This window comes from Chaetura pelagica, unplaced genomic scaffold (assembly GCF_000747805.2).
Source record: "Chaetura pelagica isolate M959 unplaced genomic scaffold, ChaPel_1.0 scaffold10, whole genome shotgun sequence".
Lineage (NCBI taxonomy): Eukaryota > Metazoa > Chordata > Aves > Apodiformes > Apodidae > Chaetura > Chaetura pelagica.
In genome coordinates, this window is record NW_009952263.1 from 8477553 (window position 1) to 8496120 (window position 18568).

At 41.5% G+C, this 18568-nt stretch overlaps 1 protein-coding gene across 1 annotated transcript in view; it reads left to right on the forward strand.

The window, feature by feature from the left end:
* The window catches only part of RFTN1 (raftlin, lipid raft linker 1), an 84500-nt gene extending 71405 nt beyond the window's left edge, over positions 1–13095 (forward strand). The window contains exons 7-9 of the mRNA XM_010007632.1: positions 8232–8335; positions 9740–9821; positions 12661–13095. Of these exons, the coding sequence (XP_010005934.1) occupies positions 8232–8335; positions 9740–9821; positions 12661–13095 (621 nt within the window). The remainder of the gene's footprint in view (positions 1–8231; positions 8336–9739; positions 9822–12660) is intronic.
* Positions 13096–18568: the final 5473 nt, after the last annotated feature.

Genomic DNA, 18568 nt, shown 5'->3' on the forward strand with positions numbered 1-18568 from the left:
CGATTTTGCTCTTCTGAGATCAAGTGCCTCTCTTTTGGGAACATTATGAATGTGTTACCCACCAACGTGGAAGTGGAAGAATATGAAGAACAAGCCTGCTGAAGGAAGGAGGTTGAGGAATGGGGAAACTCTTGCAAAGGTGTTACCCATTTAGAGGAAGAGCAGAGCTGACCACCTCTCATTTCTTCTCCTCTCATATAAATAATTACCTGGATATTTCATGCCTCATGCTTTCTGAGAAATAATATGCCGAGGAAGGTAAAGTAATAAAATTAATGAAAGAAAGTCTGGAAGGTAGGGGATCTGTAGGCACTTCCCCAGTGTTGTACCCAGAAGACCAAGTCACCCCTCTGTTAAACCCTGTCAGAATTCACCTTTATTTACCATAAACATGGTAGATGTTTATGGTATGTTTATGTTTAAGGAGGCAGAGGAAGAAACTGCAAAATGGGGATGTAGGGGGATAGAGACAGAGTTCAGTAGTGACAGAAGACGTTCAAAAGCAGTAAAGGCTTTATTTCTGTTATGAGTATTTCGAAGTATAACTATCACAGAGATAATTATGGAGCAGTGGTATGACTCATTAATGTAGACTTTCTTATTTTTTTATATAGATTCAGCTCTGATCTAGATTAACCTTTTCCATTTGTCATTTTTGTTTGTATCAAAGCAGTGGAAGAAGCACTGATGGGCAACATGACATAAATGTGTATAATGGATCCTTGTTTAAGATTTCTATCAGATTTTGTTATCTGGATGAGCTATGGACTGGTTCAGATGTGGTCTGTACTGAATGTAAATTTATTGTGCTGTATCCCAATTAGCAAGAAAAAAAACCCAAAAGAATCCCAGCCACAACAAAAGAAAGCTGTTTTAAAGGAAGACATGTAGCATGTATCAATGCCTTTAATAATAAAATGAGAAGCTTCCTAAATGAAAAGGTAGAGTTCTGCTGTTTAACCATATAGGCAAAAGAGAGGGGTTGGCACACCTCTTAGCATAGAAAGTGCTGCCTTTTTAATTGCTAAGGCTAATAGAGAAAACAAGCTGAACAGTGTGATGCACTCACTATGTGTGTAAAATGTCAGTTTGTAGGGGATGTAAAGCTGCAGCTGTCACAGTATGTGGTCCCGCCAAGCAGCAGACAGGATGTAATAGCTCTGAGTAATTTAACTCTTTCTTGTCAAAGCAGAGCTGTGGCATCCTCTGCAAATGACCACAGGACTTAAAATGGCAAAACGCTGCTCTCATCCCTATCGCTTTAACTCTAAAAATGTCAGGGCACGTTATTTCCCCTGCAGTCTGTGAGATCTAGCACCAAAACTTGTTTGATGGTTTTAATTCTGCTTGTGTAGGCAAATGTGGGTAGACAGTTCTGATTAATCAGAGCCTGCATGATTTCCCTCTCCCCAACTCTAATCTGTCACCTTCGCTTCCCCATTAACCAAGACAAAATAGCTAATGCTGTCTTTAAAGCTGAGTGCTATAACATATATTTTAGATTTCTGTGTTGTTCTGCTTCTGAAGCCTTGTTCATTCTGAAAATATTGTCCATAATTTACGGGGATTTTCTCATTGAAAATCTTCAGCTGATGATCCATCACTTTTTTATTTTCTTCTATATCATGTCTTGGTGTACTGGCATGAATTTAAATCTCAAATACCTCAGAGTGTTGTCATTTCCCTGGCAGAATTGAATGGGGTCAGTGTCTGCTGTAGACATGGTAAACCTTTTAAAGTGCAACATATCAGAAGATTAAAAAAATTATCCCTGTTGAGCCTAGGTTGCAAGTGCCTCAATGTAAGTCTTGAAACAAATTCCCTGGAAATGAGGATTTGATTTGTCTGTAAATCTGATCTAGGTCATATGTCAGTTAAGCTGTGCTCTGCTGTCTCTAGCCATGAGAGAAAGGCATGACCAGGTCAGCAAAGAAGCTGATGGCAATGGGCATGAAATGCAGTTGTGTGCATGACCCCCTTTACCACCCAAAGGACATAGATGTTTCCTGGATGTAATACTTCAGCGTTTTGCCCCTTGCTGCTTTTCAAGGAAAGCTGAACAAAAACCTTTAGGAGCCTGTTATTGTCAACAAGCTTTTACAGTTCTTTGTTTCTTTTATGTAAGATACGAAAGCAGCGTATGTATGTATGTATGTGTCTACTGAACTCAGTAGACATATGCTCTATATGGGGTTCAAATGCACAGGGTAATCTTCCTTTGGTAATAAAATCTAGCAATACGAATTTAGAAATTCCCTGATACTTTGAGTATTGAATGTCTAACAAAACAAACTTTTCTTCCACCTTGAACTAAGCAGACAGAAAAGCATTCAAAACAGTAATTAAAAAAAATAAAAATCACTTCCTACCTGTCATGGTTTGCTTAGGCTTGTGACAAGATCAGAGATAAGAATTAGTTCTCTGCTCACCCATGAAATTTTTCAGGAGGAAGTTGAGTGCACCAGATCAGAACATTCCACTTAAGAACAAGCTGAGAAAAAGTGTTTCAAGCCCTCTCTTGTATTTCCTGAAAAAAACACAGGGCATAAGTTACAGTTCTTTGCCCCAGCAGGTCACCTTTAGCCATGCAGTAGTGCCCTGGCTAAAGCACCTCTATCACCCTGACCTGCTGCCATGCAGGTTTGGGAGCAGCCTCCACATTTTGAGGCACAGGGGAAGCAGCGGCTGGGACCTCATGTACTGCATATGCAACCTGTGCCTAAGCAAAGGGCAGAGCCAACGTTCGCTCTCCTGCTGCCCAACCCAGTGGCAGTGGAGGGGCTGTGCTTCAGCTGCCTTTCCTATGTGGAAATAACTTTTGGTTCCATAATGCTGGATTGAAGCACAAAGTCTTTTGGCAAAAGTACCATTTGGTTTGAGAATAAATTATAAACAAAGTAAATGTCAGTGGGGAGGCTGTGGGGAGATGGTTAAGCTGTGTGTGGTGAGGCACTGTGGGGTGTACAAGTTCTCAGGTCCTGTCTTTCTGTGTTGGGTTTTTTTTTCTGAAAAACAGTTAATGGAAAAAATTGGTGATCACCTAAAGATACCATGCACAAGCATTGCTGGAACTGGGAAACTAAAAATGCCAATTATTTAAGAATGTGTACTAATGGATTGCTAAGTTACATGTATTTCTTTTGTTCCATGGCCAGTTACCTGTCCTATCACCTGTCCTATCACCTGTATGTTGCATGTGCAATAGAAGTTTAACACATTTCATAAGATGCTTCTGTGCATCCTTGGTGGAGAACCCCCTACATTCACCTGGTGGAGCTTTTGCTACTTATCCTGTGCTTCTGTAGGTGCAAAATTGTGTCGCTGAACAACTGTGCTTCTCTGGTACAAGTGCTGGCAATATCAGGAGCACTCAGATGTTTTTGTTAGTTTATACCTATAATAGAAAGTTGGATTTGCATCTACTGCAGGAGTCACTGAGAGAAGTGGGCTTTGTGGGCACAGAACGGTTTTTTGCTTGTTTTTTTATTTTACCCTTGATGTGGAGACAGCTGGGAGTGCTACTCAGCAGCCTCTGTGTGTATTGAAATTGTGACTGGATACATCTGTGTCTCAAGAAAAACTGTATTAACAGGATGCTACCCCATTTAGTGTCACAGCCTTATTATATTATAAAAAATATTTCACAGTGCATGAATTCACATATATTAAGTAATCATAAATAAGTCTAAATTACATAGGCCCAGAATAATGAGCAAGAAGTCTGTCTGTGGATTTATTTATTACCTTTTCTTCTATTAACTTTCTGCTAAGGTTGCAATTTAGCAGCTAGTTTGTGTTGGTCAGTGACCCATCTGCTGCCAAAAGCCGCTGGTGGTTTCTAAGGGTGCAGGAGCCATCCCACACCCCTCTGCTGTACAGCTAATGGATGCGTAGCAGGTATCTGCTGGTGAGGTGCTGTGGTGTATTGCACATGGAAACTTAGGAGCCAGCTTAATATTAGGGGGGCATAGTCCAACTTTTATTGCTGAAGCATTTGTGAAACTTTTCTTTTGCTTCCAGTAAATGTGGGGGTTTTTTTTGTTGTTTTTTTTGGGTTTTTTAATGGATTGTTAATGTTACATTATTAGCAGAAATTACGTTTTGGAAGAAGTCTGAAAAGGAAAAAGGCAAACAATTCACAAATTCAGAGCTCTTTGTCAGCTGTGTTACTACGAACGTAACACATTTGCAGCACACCTTTACCAGGTCATTCTCACACAGTCCATATATTCAATTTCTCTCATGTTCCCTCTTTTCCACTAAGGTGTATGTCTTGCCTTTGCCACGTTCTCTTCCTCTCTTCATTTCCCTTGGAGAAAGCTCTGGCTTTGCCTGGGGGTGCACGTTGCTGCCAGAGTGGGCTCTCCCCTATTTTTCTGTAAGGAGCTGGGTTTGAACGCACTGCCTGTTTCCCCCACAATCAGTGGGTTACACTTTGTAAGCGACTTGTGTTTTCTACTTCCCATCCTCTTTGCCATCTGTCTGTAGATCTTAGTATGCAGTCTGTTAGGACTTGCCAAGAAGGGTTTTATTAATATTTATTTAATGGGATTTTCAATCTTTGACTCTTTAATCCATGTTGGAAAAAAATATTAAATCGTGACAATCCGTAGGTGCCTTGTAACTAAATCACATTCACTTAACCCAGGGAAGAATCATTTCTAAAGTACTTCTTCCTGTCTCACAAGAGCTTAGTGGTTGTCTTGTTTATTATCTTGCTGTGGTTAAAATTGTCACAGTGGGGGGGGGGGAAGAAAAGAAAAATTGTTAATGCAGTTGTTTGTGTGTCTTGCCCTAGATTATCGTTATCATTTTTTAGCATTTTTTTTTCCTAATGAACAGAAGCAACTGTGAAAGGAGAAAATGCTGAAAACAAACAGTACAACTATAAATAAAATGAATTATTTTCATGTGATGCAAGCCAGGGGAAAAAACCTAGCTCAATATTCTATGACTTCTTGACATTCAAGGTGTGATCAGAGGTTACTTATCATCCACAGGAAGTGGGAAACAAGTTAATTAAAGTTTTCCACCCTTTCACTGAATGAAGTGTCTCCCAGTTTGAGATGCATTATTTGAACACTTCTTTCTCAGTAAGCTCTGGCACATGCTTTTTACTTCTGTTGGTATTCAAATCCAATATTTTCAAGTTCTAGAAAGCTAGAAAGAGCATTGCAATTTCATCTTATGAAACTGTATGTTTGGAATTTTATTTCCATTGTCTCAAATAATAGTAGATAATTTTAATTATTGTATTAAACGTAAAATGAGTACAAGATTATGCTTTTTCCTCTGCATTCAACCCCCAGTGTATTGTTTGTTTAGAAGCTTTTTTGCTTTGGAAAACATTTAATATGACACCAATTAGAGTTCTGTATAACTGTGACTCCTGCTGACACACGAATTCCAGTCGTGGGATAGGATTACAACGCATCATTCAGGAGGGGGGGGGGAGAAGTAATTTCTTGTGGTCTTAAAGAAAGCTTCAATTATCTGTATTTGCAACTAAGGAGCTCAAAGCCCATATGAACTATGCCTGTTTATTCAGGAATTACTCCTTTCTCTTGTCTATCATCTTCAAATGCAGCCAATTATTAGGAGTAGTTTCTTTCCCCAGGGACCCGGGGAAGAGGTGTGGTGTCTGACTGACTCCAGCAGAGCATCGTGCAGAGTTGGTGAGAGCTTGTTAAAGAGCATGTGGAGCTTAGAGGAGATGAGCACCACTGCATAATGTACACACTTGCTTCCTCCAAACAGTCTGACATGAAGATTGTGGTGTCAGGTACCAGCACAGATGAAAAATAAGAGGAGGTCACCTTTTTATAATACTTGTACAGCACACTCTCAACAAGGGATTTTTTATATTTCCAGATATTTATTTTTTTAAAAATTTTTGTTAAGCTTAATTGACTTTAATCCTAAATTTAATTTCAGGTGACTACACTTTTAAATGTGTTTTACCTGCTCTTTTCCCTTGTGCCAACTGGGATTGTGAAACACAACATGATCTGCTGCAGATGATGCTTAATCCTGACAAGTCAGACAGGTCCAAAGCCAGCCTTGTCTCACCACTCAGAGCCTGCAGGGACAGTGGGCTGTGGCAGAGTGACGAGGTGTCCCTGGAACAATTTGGCTTCTGCAGCAGCCAAACAAGCTCTGCGTGGTATTCATGTCCTTCCTCATTGCCATAATCTCCCTCTGATTTTTGACATTTTTGTTGCACACCCTGATGCAAGGAGAATGTTCTCCTTGCTAATCACCAACCTTAGGCAATAAATTTGAAATAGAAATCCTCTTTTCAACATAAGATGTTGCTTGGGGCACAAACAAGGTCTACTGGGCCAGTCTTTCCTGACCTGCTAGTCTTCCACCTAGTAAATAAATTAGCTCCTTTTGGTTTTTCCTTTACAAATGCTGTTTGATGGAAGGAATGTGTTGGTCAGATCCTGTTTCATGTCCTCCCGGGTCCCAGGCAGACTTCAGATCACTGATGCTCTGATCTTACCCTTCATGCTCATGTTACATTTTTTCATCCTTGTTTTTGGAAGGCACTGTTGACCAGTGTCATCAATCTCAGTGTGTTATTTGTTAATATTTTCCTTAGACATTTGCTCTTAAAGGCAACAAGGTAGGTCACCATGTTTGGATTATCCTTGGACACTATCTTAAAAACTGGAAAGAGGGTGGAAATACCTGTCTTACAGGGGGTATAAAAGAGATGGAAGGGCAAGGAGGCAAATGGGAGTCTGAGGAGACTAAATCTGTCACGGTCACAGCTCTATGAGCACTTCAGAGGCCATGGAGCATTGCTCCCCTCTTGCAGGGCATCTCTTTCTTCTGGAATTAGGATTTCTGGTCTGTATACTGTGAGGTTTTTAAGTAGCTGTATCTCTGTGAATCCCTGAAGGCCTCCACACAGAAATCAGGATTTTCATTAGCAGAGTGCTCTCTTCCATGTACTTTCTGGGGTAGAGTTTTAATTTTTCTTTTTAAGCAGGAGTGTTACAGCTTCTTCAGCTATTTGCATTTGTAGTCAAGATCAGGATTTTAATAGGTATAGTCAGGCAGTCATTCAGTTATGAGGATATCAAGTGACCTAAATTACATGTGTTAGAAGAAAGGAATAGCTGAGACTGGAATTCACTTAAATACCTTGAAGTAACTACAGCAGGATGTGGATTAGTTCTGATCAAATGACTATTTTATTACTGCGGAATAAATGGATTTTTTTTGAGCTGCAAAACTACTGTGCCTTACCCAGTGTTGAGAATTGGCAGTTAAAACTCCTTGAGTGCACATGAAACCAGTGTCAAGTGCCTGAGCTTTTTGGAAATTTAATTATCATGGAATATATGTATATTTGTAGAGACTAGTAGTTACCATTTGCCTGCTTTGTGTTTGTTAAAATTAAAAACTAGTAAATATTCCCTAGCATCTCTTTCTTAAATTACTGGAAGTCTTGGCAATTAGACACCTCAATGAAACAATCTTTGTTGAAACCACCAGTGGTTCTTTCTGTGAGAATTACAGACTCTGCCATTTAGAAGAAAGAGAATTAGCAAGGCTCTGCTGGGTAGGTCTGCAGCTGGAGCCAGACTTCTGCACTGAAAGGTGATGGTTTTGGTCTCACCCACAGAGTTCTTGCTTCAAAATAAGAAGGAAGCTATGCATATTTGGGGTAGTAAAGGGGATAGATCTGTACTTTTATTTTTGTTGTCGTTGGCTATTTTCCTTTTGATCCATCATGGCAGAGTAATCCAACCAATTTCAGTGCAGATCTTCAGGATTTACTCTAGCCTAGGCAGAATCTGGGCAAAGCAATGTTGTAACTTTTTAACTACTTTAATATCTTTTTGTCTGGGAGGAGTTAATTGATAAAACACAATGATTTTTTCCTGTTCAGATTTGGAGTCATCTAAAGCTAGATGCATGACTCAGGCAGTACAAAAAGAAGATAACATGTTTTTTTCAACAAACTCATTTAATAGTTTGGGGTTTCTGGGCAATCGGTCCCGTCTTGTGTTTTGGAACATTTTCCTCCCTGCCTAGCTGAATGTACAAAATTACCCACTTCAGTACCCTTCTCCCTTCCAGAAAACCCACAAATACTTTTTTTCTTGGTTGTTTGGGGTTTTTTTTGGTTGGTGCTTTGGGGTTGTTGAGTTCTTTTTGCATCAAACTGAATGCCACACTCCAAGTGATGATGCTGACTGTTAATTTTTCTTTCCCAGGGAGTTGAGGTGCAGACAGATTATGTTCCCCTGCTGAATTCCCTTGCCCTGTACGGCTGGCAGCTGACCTGCGTGCTGCCCACTCCCATTGTGAAGACAAACAGGTAGGCAGGGGGATGGGTGCTGCGTTTCAGCTGGGGAAGTGGCTGCACAAGCACCAGAGCTGGTACCAGCAAATCTCTGGGCAGTCAGCCTGGATTTCCTTGCATGCTCATGGCAGCTGCCCCTGCAAACCCTGCTGCTGCAGCTGTGGGCTGGGTCTTCTGAGCATCACAGGCTGCAGGTGGCAGGAAGCTGCTGGGCCAAGTGCTGCAAGGTGACAGTGTGGTTTCTGCATGAATGTTCTGGGTATGGTCTGTGCTTCTCTGTAAACTCCTCGATTGTAAAATTCCTGGCCTAGATCTCCCAGAGCAAAGACAAAATGTGTGACACCGTTCAGAGTGAGTGAGATATTGCCTGTCTGAAGAAAAGTAATTTTATTCTTAATGGATATCTGTCTAATGCTGCTGATTTGCACAGTCTGACTGAGCAGAACCATGTGAGATTGGTGTATCATTAGTCTAGTAGCCTTGTTTGCATATATAATCATTCTGCAGTCTATTTTGCTACTATTAATATTCTGAGTTTTTAAATATAAATGCAGGTCACTTAAAAATACTCTTCATAACTGTCGTGAAAAACAATCATCCCTCTTTGTAATCATGAAGATGGTGCTTTCTGAATTTTCACTGGTCAGGAATATATTTTTATATATATACCAATATAATCAGTCATGATTTTTTATCTTAAAAAGAGTAAAAATATGCCCAGTTCCTTATGAGATCTAGATGAAGACTACTCCTACACATAAAAACCTAAAAAGTAAAGGCCATCTGTGCTGGGGGAAAAGTGATATTTAAGTTTTTCATAAATGTTTAAATATAGGAATGAATAGAAAATCACAGTTATGATTTGTAAGCCCTTTCTCTTAAAGGTATAGATGGTTTTCTTTCTTTTCTAGTTTGCCATATCCCATTTATAACTTCAGTAACACAGGTCAGGTTGATGGTGCAGAAGAGCACCCCCCCAGTCTAACTGTATTTGGTTGTACCTCCTACTGTGTTGCAGACCTGTAGGGAGCACCCAGCCCCATTCCCTGGATCAGAGCCCCAGGAGGGAGGCAGGGAATGAGCTGGTGCTGCTGGGACGTGGCTACACGCAGGCCCTGCGGGGCCCGGGTTTCTTGCTTTATGTTTGAAACAATTTCTTCTGTGTTTACACCCTAATGCCAAAACATTCAGCAAAAGTGTGTCACAGGCTGACAGGCTCTGTCGGGCTGAACAGTTGCTCTTTTTTCCCCAGAAAATACCAGGCTGCTTAAAGGCACTGGGGACAGGCTATGTTTAGGTCATTCTTCATTTTGTTCTACTTTGACCTGCAGAAATAAATGACTGAGATGGATTTTCTCTTTGAATGATGCTGGATGTGAATTTAATTCATTCTCAGGAGTGTGCATTTTTTTTTTTCAGGGAAGGGAATTTGTCTACAAAGCAAATTGTATTTCTTCAGAGACCTTTCTTGCCCCAGAAAGCAAAGAAGAAAGAATCTAAGGTAAATAACCTTGAGTTTCTGGTTTCTTTGGGTTTTTTTGGTGGTATTTTAATATTGTAATTGATTTCCTGTAGAAGCAGAAATGGCCTGTTGAATGTTTCTCTGTTACAGTAGCAAGACACAACAAATCAAACTGTTCAAATGAAAGGAACAAAAAATGCTCAAATGATGTGAAAGTTCTTACATTTCATTCTCTGTTGAGCTCACAGCAGCAGAAGAGATGTGTATTTCTCTTTACACAAACTGGCCATAAATCTTCATATGTGACCTAAACTTCTCTGCCCATGTTCACTGCCTGCAAGGTGGATCCCACACTGTTTTCCCTCACCCACTGCCTGTCTTCTCTCTTTAAATTGCTGTCTCCTTGTTTTGTGTTTTGGTAGAGCTGAGCACAGTGTAGCCTGATCTTGGCTGGTGTGTGAATGTTAATGAATTCTGCTAGAATTTAACCAAAAAAACCCTCTCAAATCCAGCTAAATTATCTGAGAATGTAGCTGACAGCTAATGGTGTATGTATATGGATATACATGTGTATTCCCATCTCCATTTTTAAATGTGTAGCTGAGGGAACCCTTTCCCCAACCTGTCACACTGTGACTGGCAACTGGGAAAGTGCCAACCTTCCTACAGTGAGACAACTGGCATTGCCCTTCCAGTATGCAAGGAATCAGAAAAGCCAGGTGAGGTATGGAAAGGACCTCTGAATCGTGTGATGGGAAGGTAGCAGCTTTCCAGTTATTAAGACAGGCTCATTTTATTCTAGCTCTGTGCATTCAAGTGAGTCCTGGCTGGCCAAATGTCACCTGAAGGAGTGGTGCACTCGAGGCCCTGCAGAAGCTGAGCTAGAGTAGGAGACTGGAGACACTAAGCAGAGCTAAGCACTAGGAGCATCTTACTCAACATTTTAGTTGATTACAGACAGGTTTCATCTATAAAGCCTCACTGTTTTGGAGTGTGGTCCTGTGAAGGTCATGTTTTAGATACAATGGAGATCAGGAGAGTGTTTGAACTGACTGAAGTAGGATTGAACCACTGGGAGCACGACTGTGGTTTAGGATTTGCCCTCTCTCACTAGCACAGCTGGAGCCCAGAGTATTCTGTCAACTTGTTACAAAGCCCATCTTTCTTGGTTCTTCCTCTTTGTTTTCAGGGGATTAAAGGCATCTTGGGGTAAGGGCTGGAGTGCATGTATTTGGGCATTCTTTTCCTACCACCCACCATGTGTGATTTTAATGGAAGGGGTGGGAACCTTGAAGTGGTTGTATGTCTTTAAATAGAGAAATTAATCTGATACTGATTTCTTGTATTATTATAACAAATGCATACCCTCCAGATGACTCAAAACTTTGTTTAAATATTTTCATCTGGGAATACAAAAACTTATATAACAGTGTCTGGTTGACAAAACATAGGATTTACTCATTGGCAGTATTAAATATACAGACATATTTGATGACAAAAATAACTACAGCACATTTTCATACCAAAGGTCAAGGGAAAATGGGGCATGTTGATTAATTATGTAAACAGATGTAAGACTGGTTCAACGCCTGTAATTGGTTGTTGTGAGTCACATCAAAGATGCCAAACCTGGCATTTGATTAAGTTGCTGAATATTCTGCACATACAATGTGGCAGGCTCTTAGGGGTTTTTTTAACTTGTGATACTGCATGTCTAGAATGTTGAGAGAAAACCCCTCAGAGGAGGGAAATAGGCTGATAGGATTAAAAGGACAATGCAGTGTTGGAGACTGATCCATCCTATCTATGCACACCAACTGGCTGCTGTTCAGTTCAGCCAGAGGAACTGAAAAGGAAACATGCAAGGAGTGGTGCAACCTATTTTTCTCTTCAGTAAGACAGAAGTGCTCTTATTAGTGTAATACTCATTCACTTTATACAAAAGTGCTGCTTATTTCAGCAGAAAGAGGCTGTATGCATTTTTATGACGTACAATACCTAAGTATACATGCACGCAGAGTCTCCCACAGTTTGATCTTTATCACATTCAGGGCCTTCTATCAAAGAGAGCTTTGAGTTAAAGGGGAGCTGTGGGTGCCCAGCACCTCTGCAAATCAAAGAGGAAAATATTCAGGTGTCTCTGAATTTTAAACAGTTGAGCTGTAGAACTGAGATGCTATCTTTCACTTAAATATCATTACAATTTAGAGAAAGAGGAAAAATAGCTTTCTTTAAACCCAAACACAAGAAGAAACTTCTGAAAGCCAGTTTCTTTTTTCTTTTTTCCTTTTTTCTTTTCACATTAGCTTCTGGCCAGCCTAAGGAAAGAACGTGGCTCCATCTTTGTAATCTAATAAGCTTAATAGTTTTTGAATGGCTTTTTGATTAAGGAATAAATAGCTAGATCAAAAATTGATGAACATGAGTCCTTCTTTTGATCAGCTTTGGCATAGACCTGGTTGCACTGGAAAAATGGCTTTAGGACCACAGCTGAACTTGCTCAGTGTCCTGATGAGGTTATTTATCCATCCCTGAGTTTTCATCAGCATGGACACTGTGTTGTGCACATTCCCATGTGCCTAGCAAACTTGTGTAGGTTGGCTTAGCAGTGGCTTGCAAAATGGTCTGGCTTTTCTTGGGAATGTCCATATATTTTTTGAAGAATGCATCACAGTCTCTTTTCTCTGTGTAACAGATACATGTGTAGGCATAAATGATTTTAAGCTGTCTCATATAGTCATGCCATTTTAAAAATCTTGGCTCTTTTTGGTCAAACTAGTCTTTGAATTAGAACAATAGAAACATTTCTACTCAGGAAAGCAGCTGTCCATGTGAGATTGCCTCCAGTAGTATTTAACATCTGATCTCTTACTTGTAGTTTCACTGGAGGTTCTCCAAAGATGATGTGCACAACAGACAAATGAAGAAATCCATGAAGGCAAAATTAAGTATGAGGGAGAAACAAATGGCAGAGAAGCAAGAATCTGAAGTCTCAGAGAACACAAGAAACTTAGAAGCACAGATCTCAGCAGCAGCCAAGCCTGATCCAGAACAGCAGCTGGATGACGTCATAGACTTGGGCGATGAGGTAGCAGGGACCAACGACAGTGGTACCCACCACGATGGGGCATCAGAAGAAACTTGTCCTGCCAGTTATGACACTGATGACAATGAGGCACAGGTCTGCCTCAGCCAGAGCACGTCTGGCTGCTGTGCCGACCAGGGGACAGAGGGGGCAGACTGTGCTCCTGTGCCTGACAGTGGCTGCCCTGGGGTGGGACTGGAGGTGGACAGTGGCAGCTCCTGCCTGTGAGACCTGCTGTCAAGAATCCTGTGAGTTGCTGATACTTTGCCAAGAGAAAAGAACAGATTTGGCTAATCACCATCTCTAACTCCATTGCTCAGTTCAGCATTTCTTTAGCACTGTACTTATATTGCTCCTTAGCACACTGATATCTTGGTGTTTGAAGTAACTAGAGGGCCCGGGGCCTTTGAACACACAGAAATTAATTGCAAAATTCCGTCCACTGTACAGAGTGGGAAATGCCCTGCACTGTCTCCTCCTGCGTTTTTTCTGTGACCAACCTGAGCAAACTAGGTTTGTATCTAGGTCAGGGTAAACGTTCCTCTTGGTCACATTTTGCTCTATAATACTTTCTTGACCATGTATCTTTGCTGGAGAAGTTACTGTGCCATATGTTATTTTGTCATTAAGCTTTTAGTGTCAGGAAAATGGTATTTGGGCTTAAACAGGCTGAAATGGGAAAGCTTAGCTAAGGTGGCTGTTTTCTGTATTTATCGCAAATTGCGCACTCCCTGGTGATACTCTCTTCTGAATGTTATTAATTGTTGCAGGTCTGTAAGCAATAAGCAAATCCTGTGCCTGTTGTGGGCACAGTGAGTAAACAACACCCTGGTGAATCTCTGCGAGGCAGATGATTCCAGTATAAAACGCAGTTTCCTATTTGCTCACTTGTAGGTTCTCTTTGCCAATCCAAGGGTCATCAGTAGTTGTGAGGGCTTCAGAATATAGAAAAACAAGGAACAAAATTGCAGGTAAAAGGTCCATCTTTCAATGGCCATCTTGACTAAAATTTGGATTAGATGTTACCTCCTGACCCTCCCAGGTGACTTTGCACCATCTCCTCACTGTTACAAGTTGTACTGAAGAACTGAAATTGTACACAAATGACAGGGGTTGGTGGGCAACAAATGTCACTGAAATATCCTAATGAATGGAAACACCTTAATAGAGAAGGGTTTTTTTAATATAAGTAACCATATTTGGGGACTGATACATAATGAAATTCTGTACAATTACCAACGTTTTTATGTCTGGAGCTACATTAAGATATTTACAAGTGAATGTACATGTTTTGCATAGTTACTGTGGCAATGTTCTCCAAGTACTTCAGTGTTCTTAAAGATATAGGAAGTAGTTGTTTCTCCTTAACCACTTTCATCCCCATTTAGAAGTGGTCAGGTAATCTGGGAACAAGGTGAGAATACATTTTAAAGTCCCGTGCTTTTTGTTCTTCTAAAGCAAGAGGCTCCATAAGTGATTTGCTGTTTTTTCTTTTGACTGATTTTTGCCTGATAATATTGCTTAGGCTTCAAATTAAAGTGCTGTACAGATAACTATGTTCTGGATCAGATAGGCACCTAGAGTGGTTCAAAAGCATCTTCCACACCTAAAAATGTTGCAGTTGGGAGAGCATTGCAGACAAGGGAAAGATCATACCACTTGGAATATTCATCTGAACTGGGACAACAACACTCAAAAGTTTAAACCATTCCATTTCATACTCACAAAGCACAGGGAAATTCCTTCCATTGATTAAAGAGGTTTTTATTTTTAATTCAGTGGCTTAACCACAGGTCTGTAACTTTTATTTCTGGTGGTATTTTTCAGTTATTTCATTCTGTTCCTTGAGATTAGGCTGAAGTTCCAACAGCCTCAGTAATAGGTTGTTTCAGTTGCTCTACTTAAATACAAGGTCTCTGCTCTGTACAGTTTGAAGTACCTGTTTGCAAATTTTATTAGCATAAGATGGTTTCTATTTTAAGAACTAGCTTTGTATTAATCTTGTTTAAAGATTCACTGTATTTAATGAACATTTTACTAGTAGAAAGTGTTGCAGTAGCAAGAACTGTCCAAATACTTTTGAATAGAAAGTGTTTATTGGATTGCTATTTGACCTTGTGACTGGATCCCAACTGCTTACGAAACTAAAGAAAAATAAAGGTCATGAGGAGATTTCTCATTTGTGGTACTTGCACAGCTGCCTGTAATTTGTCCCAAAAAGGAGAAATTTGGGGTCTGTAAGTGGCAATGAAGAGAAGCTCCTTACTTCTGAGTTAGCAGTAGCTACTAGTGCTAGAGAACTGGTTGGTTTTCCATCACCAGTCTGACAGAGTGTAAGGGTCTGTGAGAAAGTTGCACTTGTTTCAGTGAAAGCTGCTGGAGCTTGGGAAGTTGGGAGGATTTGAAGAGAAGATTCATGTTTTTTGAGTTGAAAGGGGGCAAGTGGTTATGATTTGAGAGTCAAATAATCCATTCCAACCTGTGACTTTGAATCGTTCTGAGTGAGTTCAGCTGTCTGGAGTCGTGCCCATGTGTTCTTCATGCCCCTGTCCCCAGTGAACAGAGAGAGCTTCAACTGCCTCGTGGATGGGTGACACAGATGGGACGAGGGCTGGGGAGGGCAGGCTTGGGCTGCAGAAGCAAAGCTCCACAGCTGCATTTTATCTCAGCTGCCTTTGCCATCTGGGGCTTGACAAAGCAAGACCAGCAGTGGCCAGGGAAGTGAAAGAAAGTTATTGTCACCTTATTTGAAGCCTGAATGGAGAAGAGAAAGGGTTGACCAGAGCTGAACTTCTGTACCTCAACACCTGACCAATGCAGGGAAGTACAGCAACAGTGGAGAGAGGCTGTATGTGGGAGAAGCTGAAAGGAGTTTAGTTGCAGAGGTGCAGCCTTGATCTTCAACTCGTGGGGGGAGGGCAGGACTCCATACTGACTTCTCCCAGCCATTCTGAGCCCCCAGCACCACAACAGTTTGTCACCCCCAGCAGAAAATGGAGAGAGAAGCCAGGCCCTTTCCTTTCCCACAGAAAGCCACCATTTAAAGCCCAACCTGTTTTTTCCCCAAAACGAGGCAGAATCTTCCAGCAAGGATGCAACTCGCCTTACGTGCTTCTTGTAAGGGAAGGAGACCGGTGAGTACTGCCAGCATGCCTAGGGAAGGAGCTGGTGGATTGTTCTGCCAGTGCTGGATGGTGACAGTGAGGGACAACAGCACGTGCAAGTGACATGTTGCTGTATTTTAACATGAACACATCTTAGACCAGCAAAACTCATGTGGGTAGACCAGTCCCAAGAGTTGCCTGTTTTTGAGGAAGGAGCACACAGGCTGCTCTGACAGGAGGAGGAGTTACACGTGCTGGAGCAACTGGTCATCTGAACAAGACAACAATGGTTAAACAAAGTTCAAAGGAGAAAATCCAGCTCAGACAGGTAAGGAAATGTCAAAGGCTGAAGGAAGAGGGCTGAGAGGAGTGGTTGAATTAAATGAAGGATGGAAAAGGGGTTTTCTGTTGAAACAAACAGCAGGGGGCTGAGGGGTAGAACTATGATGGGTAGGAAGTAAAAAATGTTGAATCAAAATTAAAATACACAGAGTTTTGGAGAAGATTAAATGCACAAGTGATTTAACTGGCACTTCATTGTGCATAATTTCTTTGATTATTTGATCTGTGTATTTGAAAACAATCGCTGAAATAGCTCAAAGCAACTTTAACATAAGCAACTTTAACTTTAGCATGGCAATGTATATGCTTTGTTTTCTTCCCCCTGATCTAACTCCTCTATCAGACTGTTTTTGAGGTGAGCAGAGGACAGGCTCTGCATTTGGGTACACGCTTTGTAGTTGCCGTGACTCTGTACAGTAGCCTCAGGGAGCCAATTACAGGGCAGAGATAAAGCATGATCAGCTTTTCATGCAGGAATTCCATCCTCCCAGAACCAAAGAGTCTAGGAAGAGCAGATAGTGATTTCTTAATGAAAAATGCCTCTCAGAAGGATGAGGCATGCTAGCTAACAGCACCAATGCACCGAAGAATTAAGAGTTGTAGCTGCAATTGGTGTGTCTCCAAGGCTGCTGCTGGAGGTGTGCTGCCGGTTTTCAGAGGTGATCCTTGCCAAGGCCTCCATCAGCTGAAAGGTGCCTGTGGTGCTGATGGGGCAGCTGGTTCTAATCAGTACCTCACCTGCACGCTGAAGGGGACGAAAAAGGCTTTTCAGTTTAAGCACTGTTATTCACTCTAAAAGCACCCTACTAAAAATGATGTAATGATAACTGGATAGCCACTCTTTTCCAGTTAATTAATGCAAATCCTATAGGAATACCTTATATTCATTGTACCAGATGAGCACAAAGCAAACTGGTAGAATAAATGTCACAGTAAGAGGGACGATTCAGACTGCAACACCCGGTAACCCACAAACCATCTCACGTTTATATAAAAATGTAGAGATGGACACATACTTCACTCATTACATTTTGCTGCAAAGAAAAGTATCAGTCTGTCTTTTCTCTGTAAGGTGCTCTTTAGCTGATAAAATAGAATCATAGAATCATTAAGGTTGGAAGGGACCTTAAAGATCATGAAGTTCCAACCCCCCTGCCATGAGTAGGGAACCCCACCACTAGATCAGGTGGCTTAAAACCTCATCCAACCTGACCTTGAAAACCTCCAGGGATGGGGCATCAACAACCTCCCTGGGCAACCCATTCCAGTTCCTCACCACCCTTACAGGGAAGAATTTCTTCCTAATATCCAACCTAAATCTCCCCTCTCTCAGTTTAAAACCACTGCCCCTTGTCCTATCACTATCTTCTCTGATGAAAAGCCCCTCCCCAGCTTTCCTGTAGCCCTGTTCAGGTACTGGAAGGTGCTATGAGGTCTCCCCAGAGCCTTCTCCAGGCTCAACAGCCCCAACTCTCTCAGCCTGTCTTCATAGCAGAGGTGCTCCAGGCCTTTGATCGTCTTGGTGGCCCTTCTCTGGACCCTCTCCAGCAGGTCTATATCTTTCTTGTGCTGAGGGCACCAGAGCTGTACACAGTACTCCAGGTGGGGTCTCACCAGAGCAGAGCAGAGGGGCAGAATCACCTCCCTGGCCCTGCTGGCCACACTTCTTTTGATGCAGCCCAGGATGCAGTTGCTGTCTGGGCTCCAGCACACACTGGCAGCTCATGCCAAGCTTGTCATCCACTACCACCAAGTCTTTTTCCTCAGGACTGCTCTCCAGCCATTCTCCCCCCAGCCTGTATTTGTGCCTGGGGTTGTGCCGACCCAGGAGCAGGACCCTGAAAGAGGAATAAACACTTTTCTAGGATTACGTTTTGATTTGACAATGTGATGAGGATATTTCTCCAGCTCAGTAGCTGTTGAACAGCAGGGGTTGCTCTCTGTTCCTGCCAGCATAGGCTGGTATTACATTTATTTATTTTGTAGCACATATGCTTATACAGGTTAATTTTCCTGGGGTTTTCCTCTTCAATCATGGTGGAGTCAGATCCAGGATTAGACTTTAAGGTGAAAGTGATTCTTTACCACAGGACCACTAAGCTCTAGAAAGAAGAGCATTCCAAAAGATTCTAAAGTGTTAACAGGGAAAGGCTACAGAGGAAGGGGATGGTAACAACTTCCCTCGCTTCCTGGTTCAGAAATGGCATTTATTGCTATTGTCTGCATCAGGGAATGATGACATTGTCCCTTCAGCA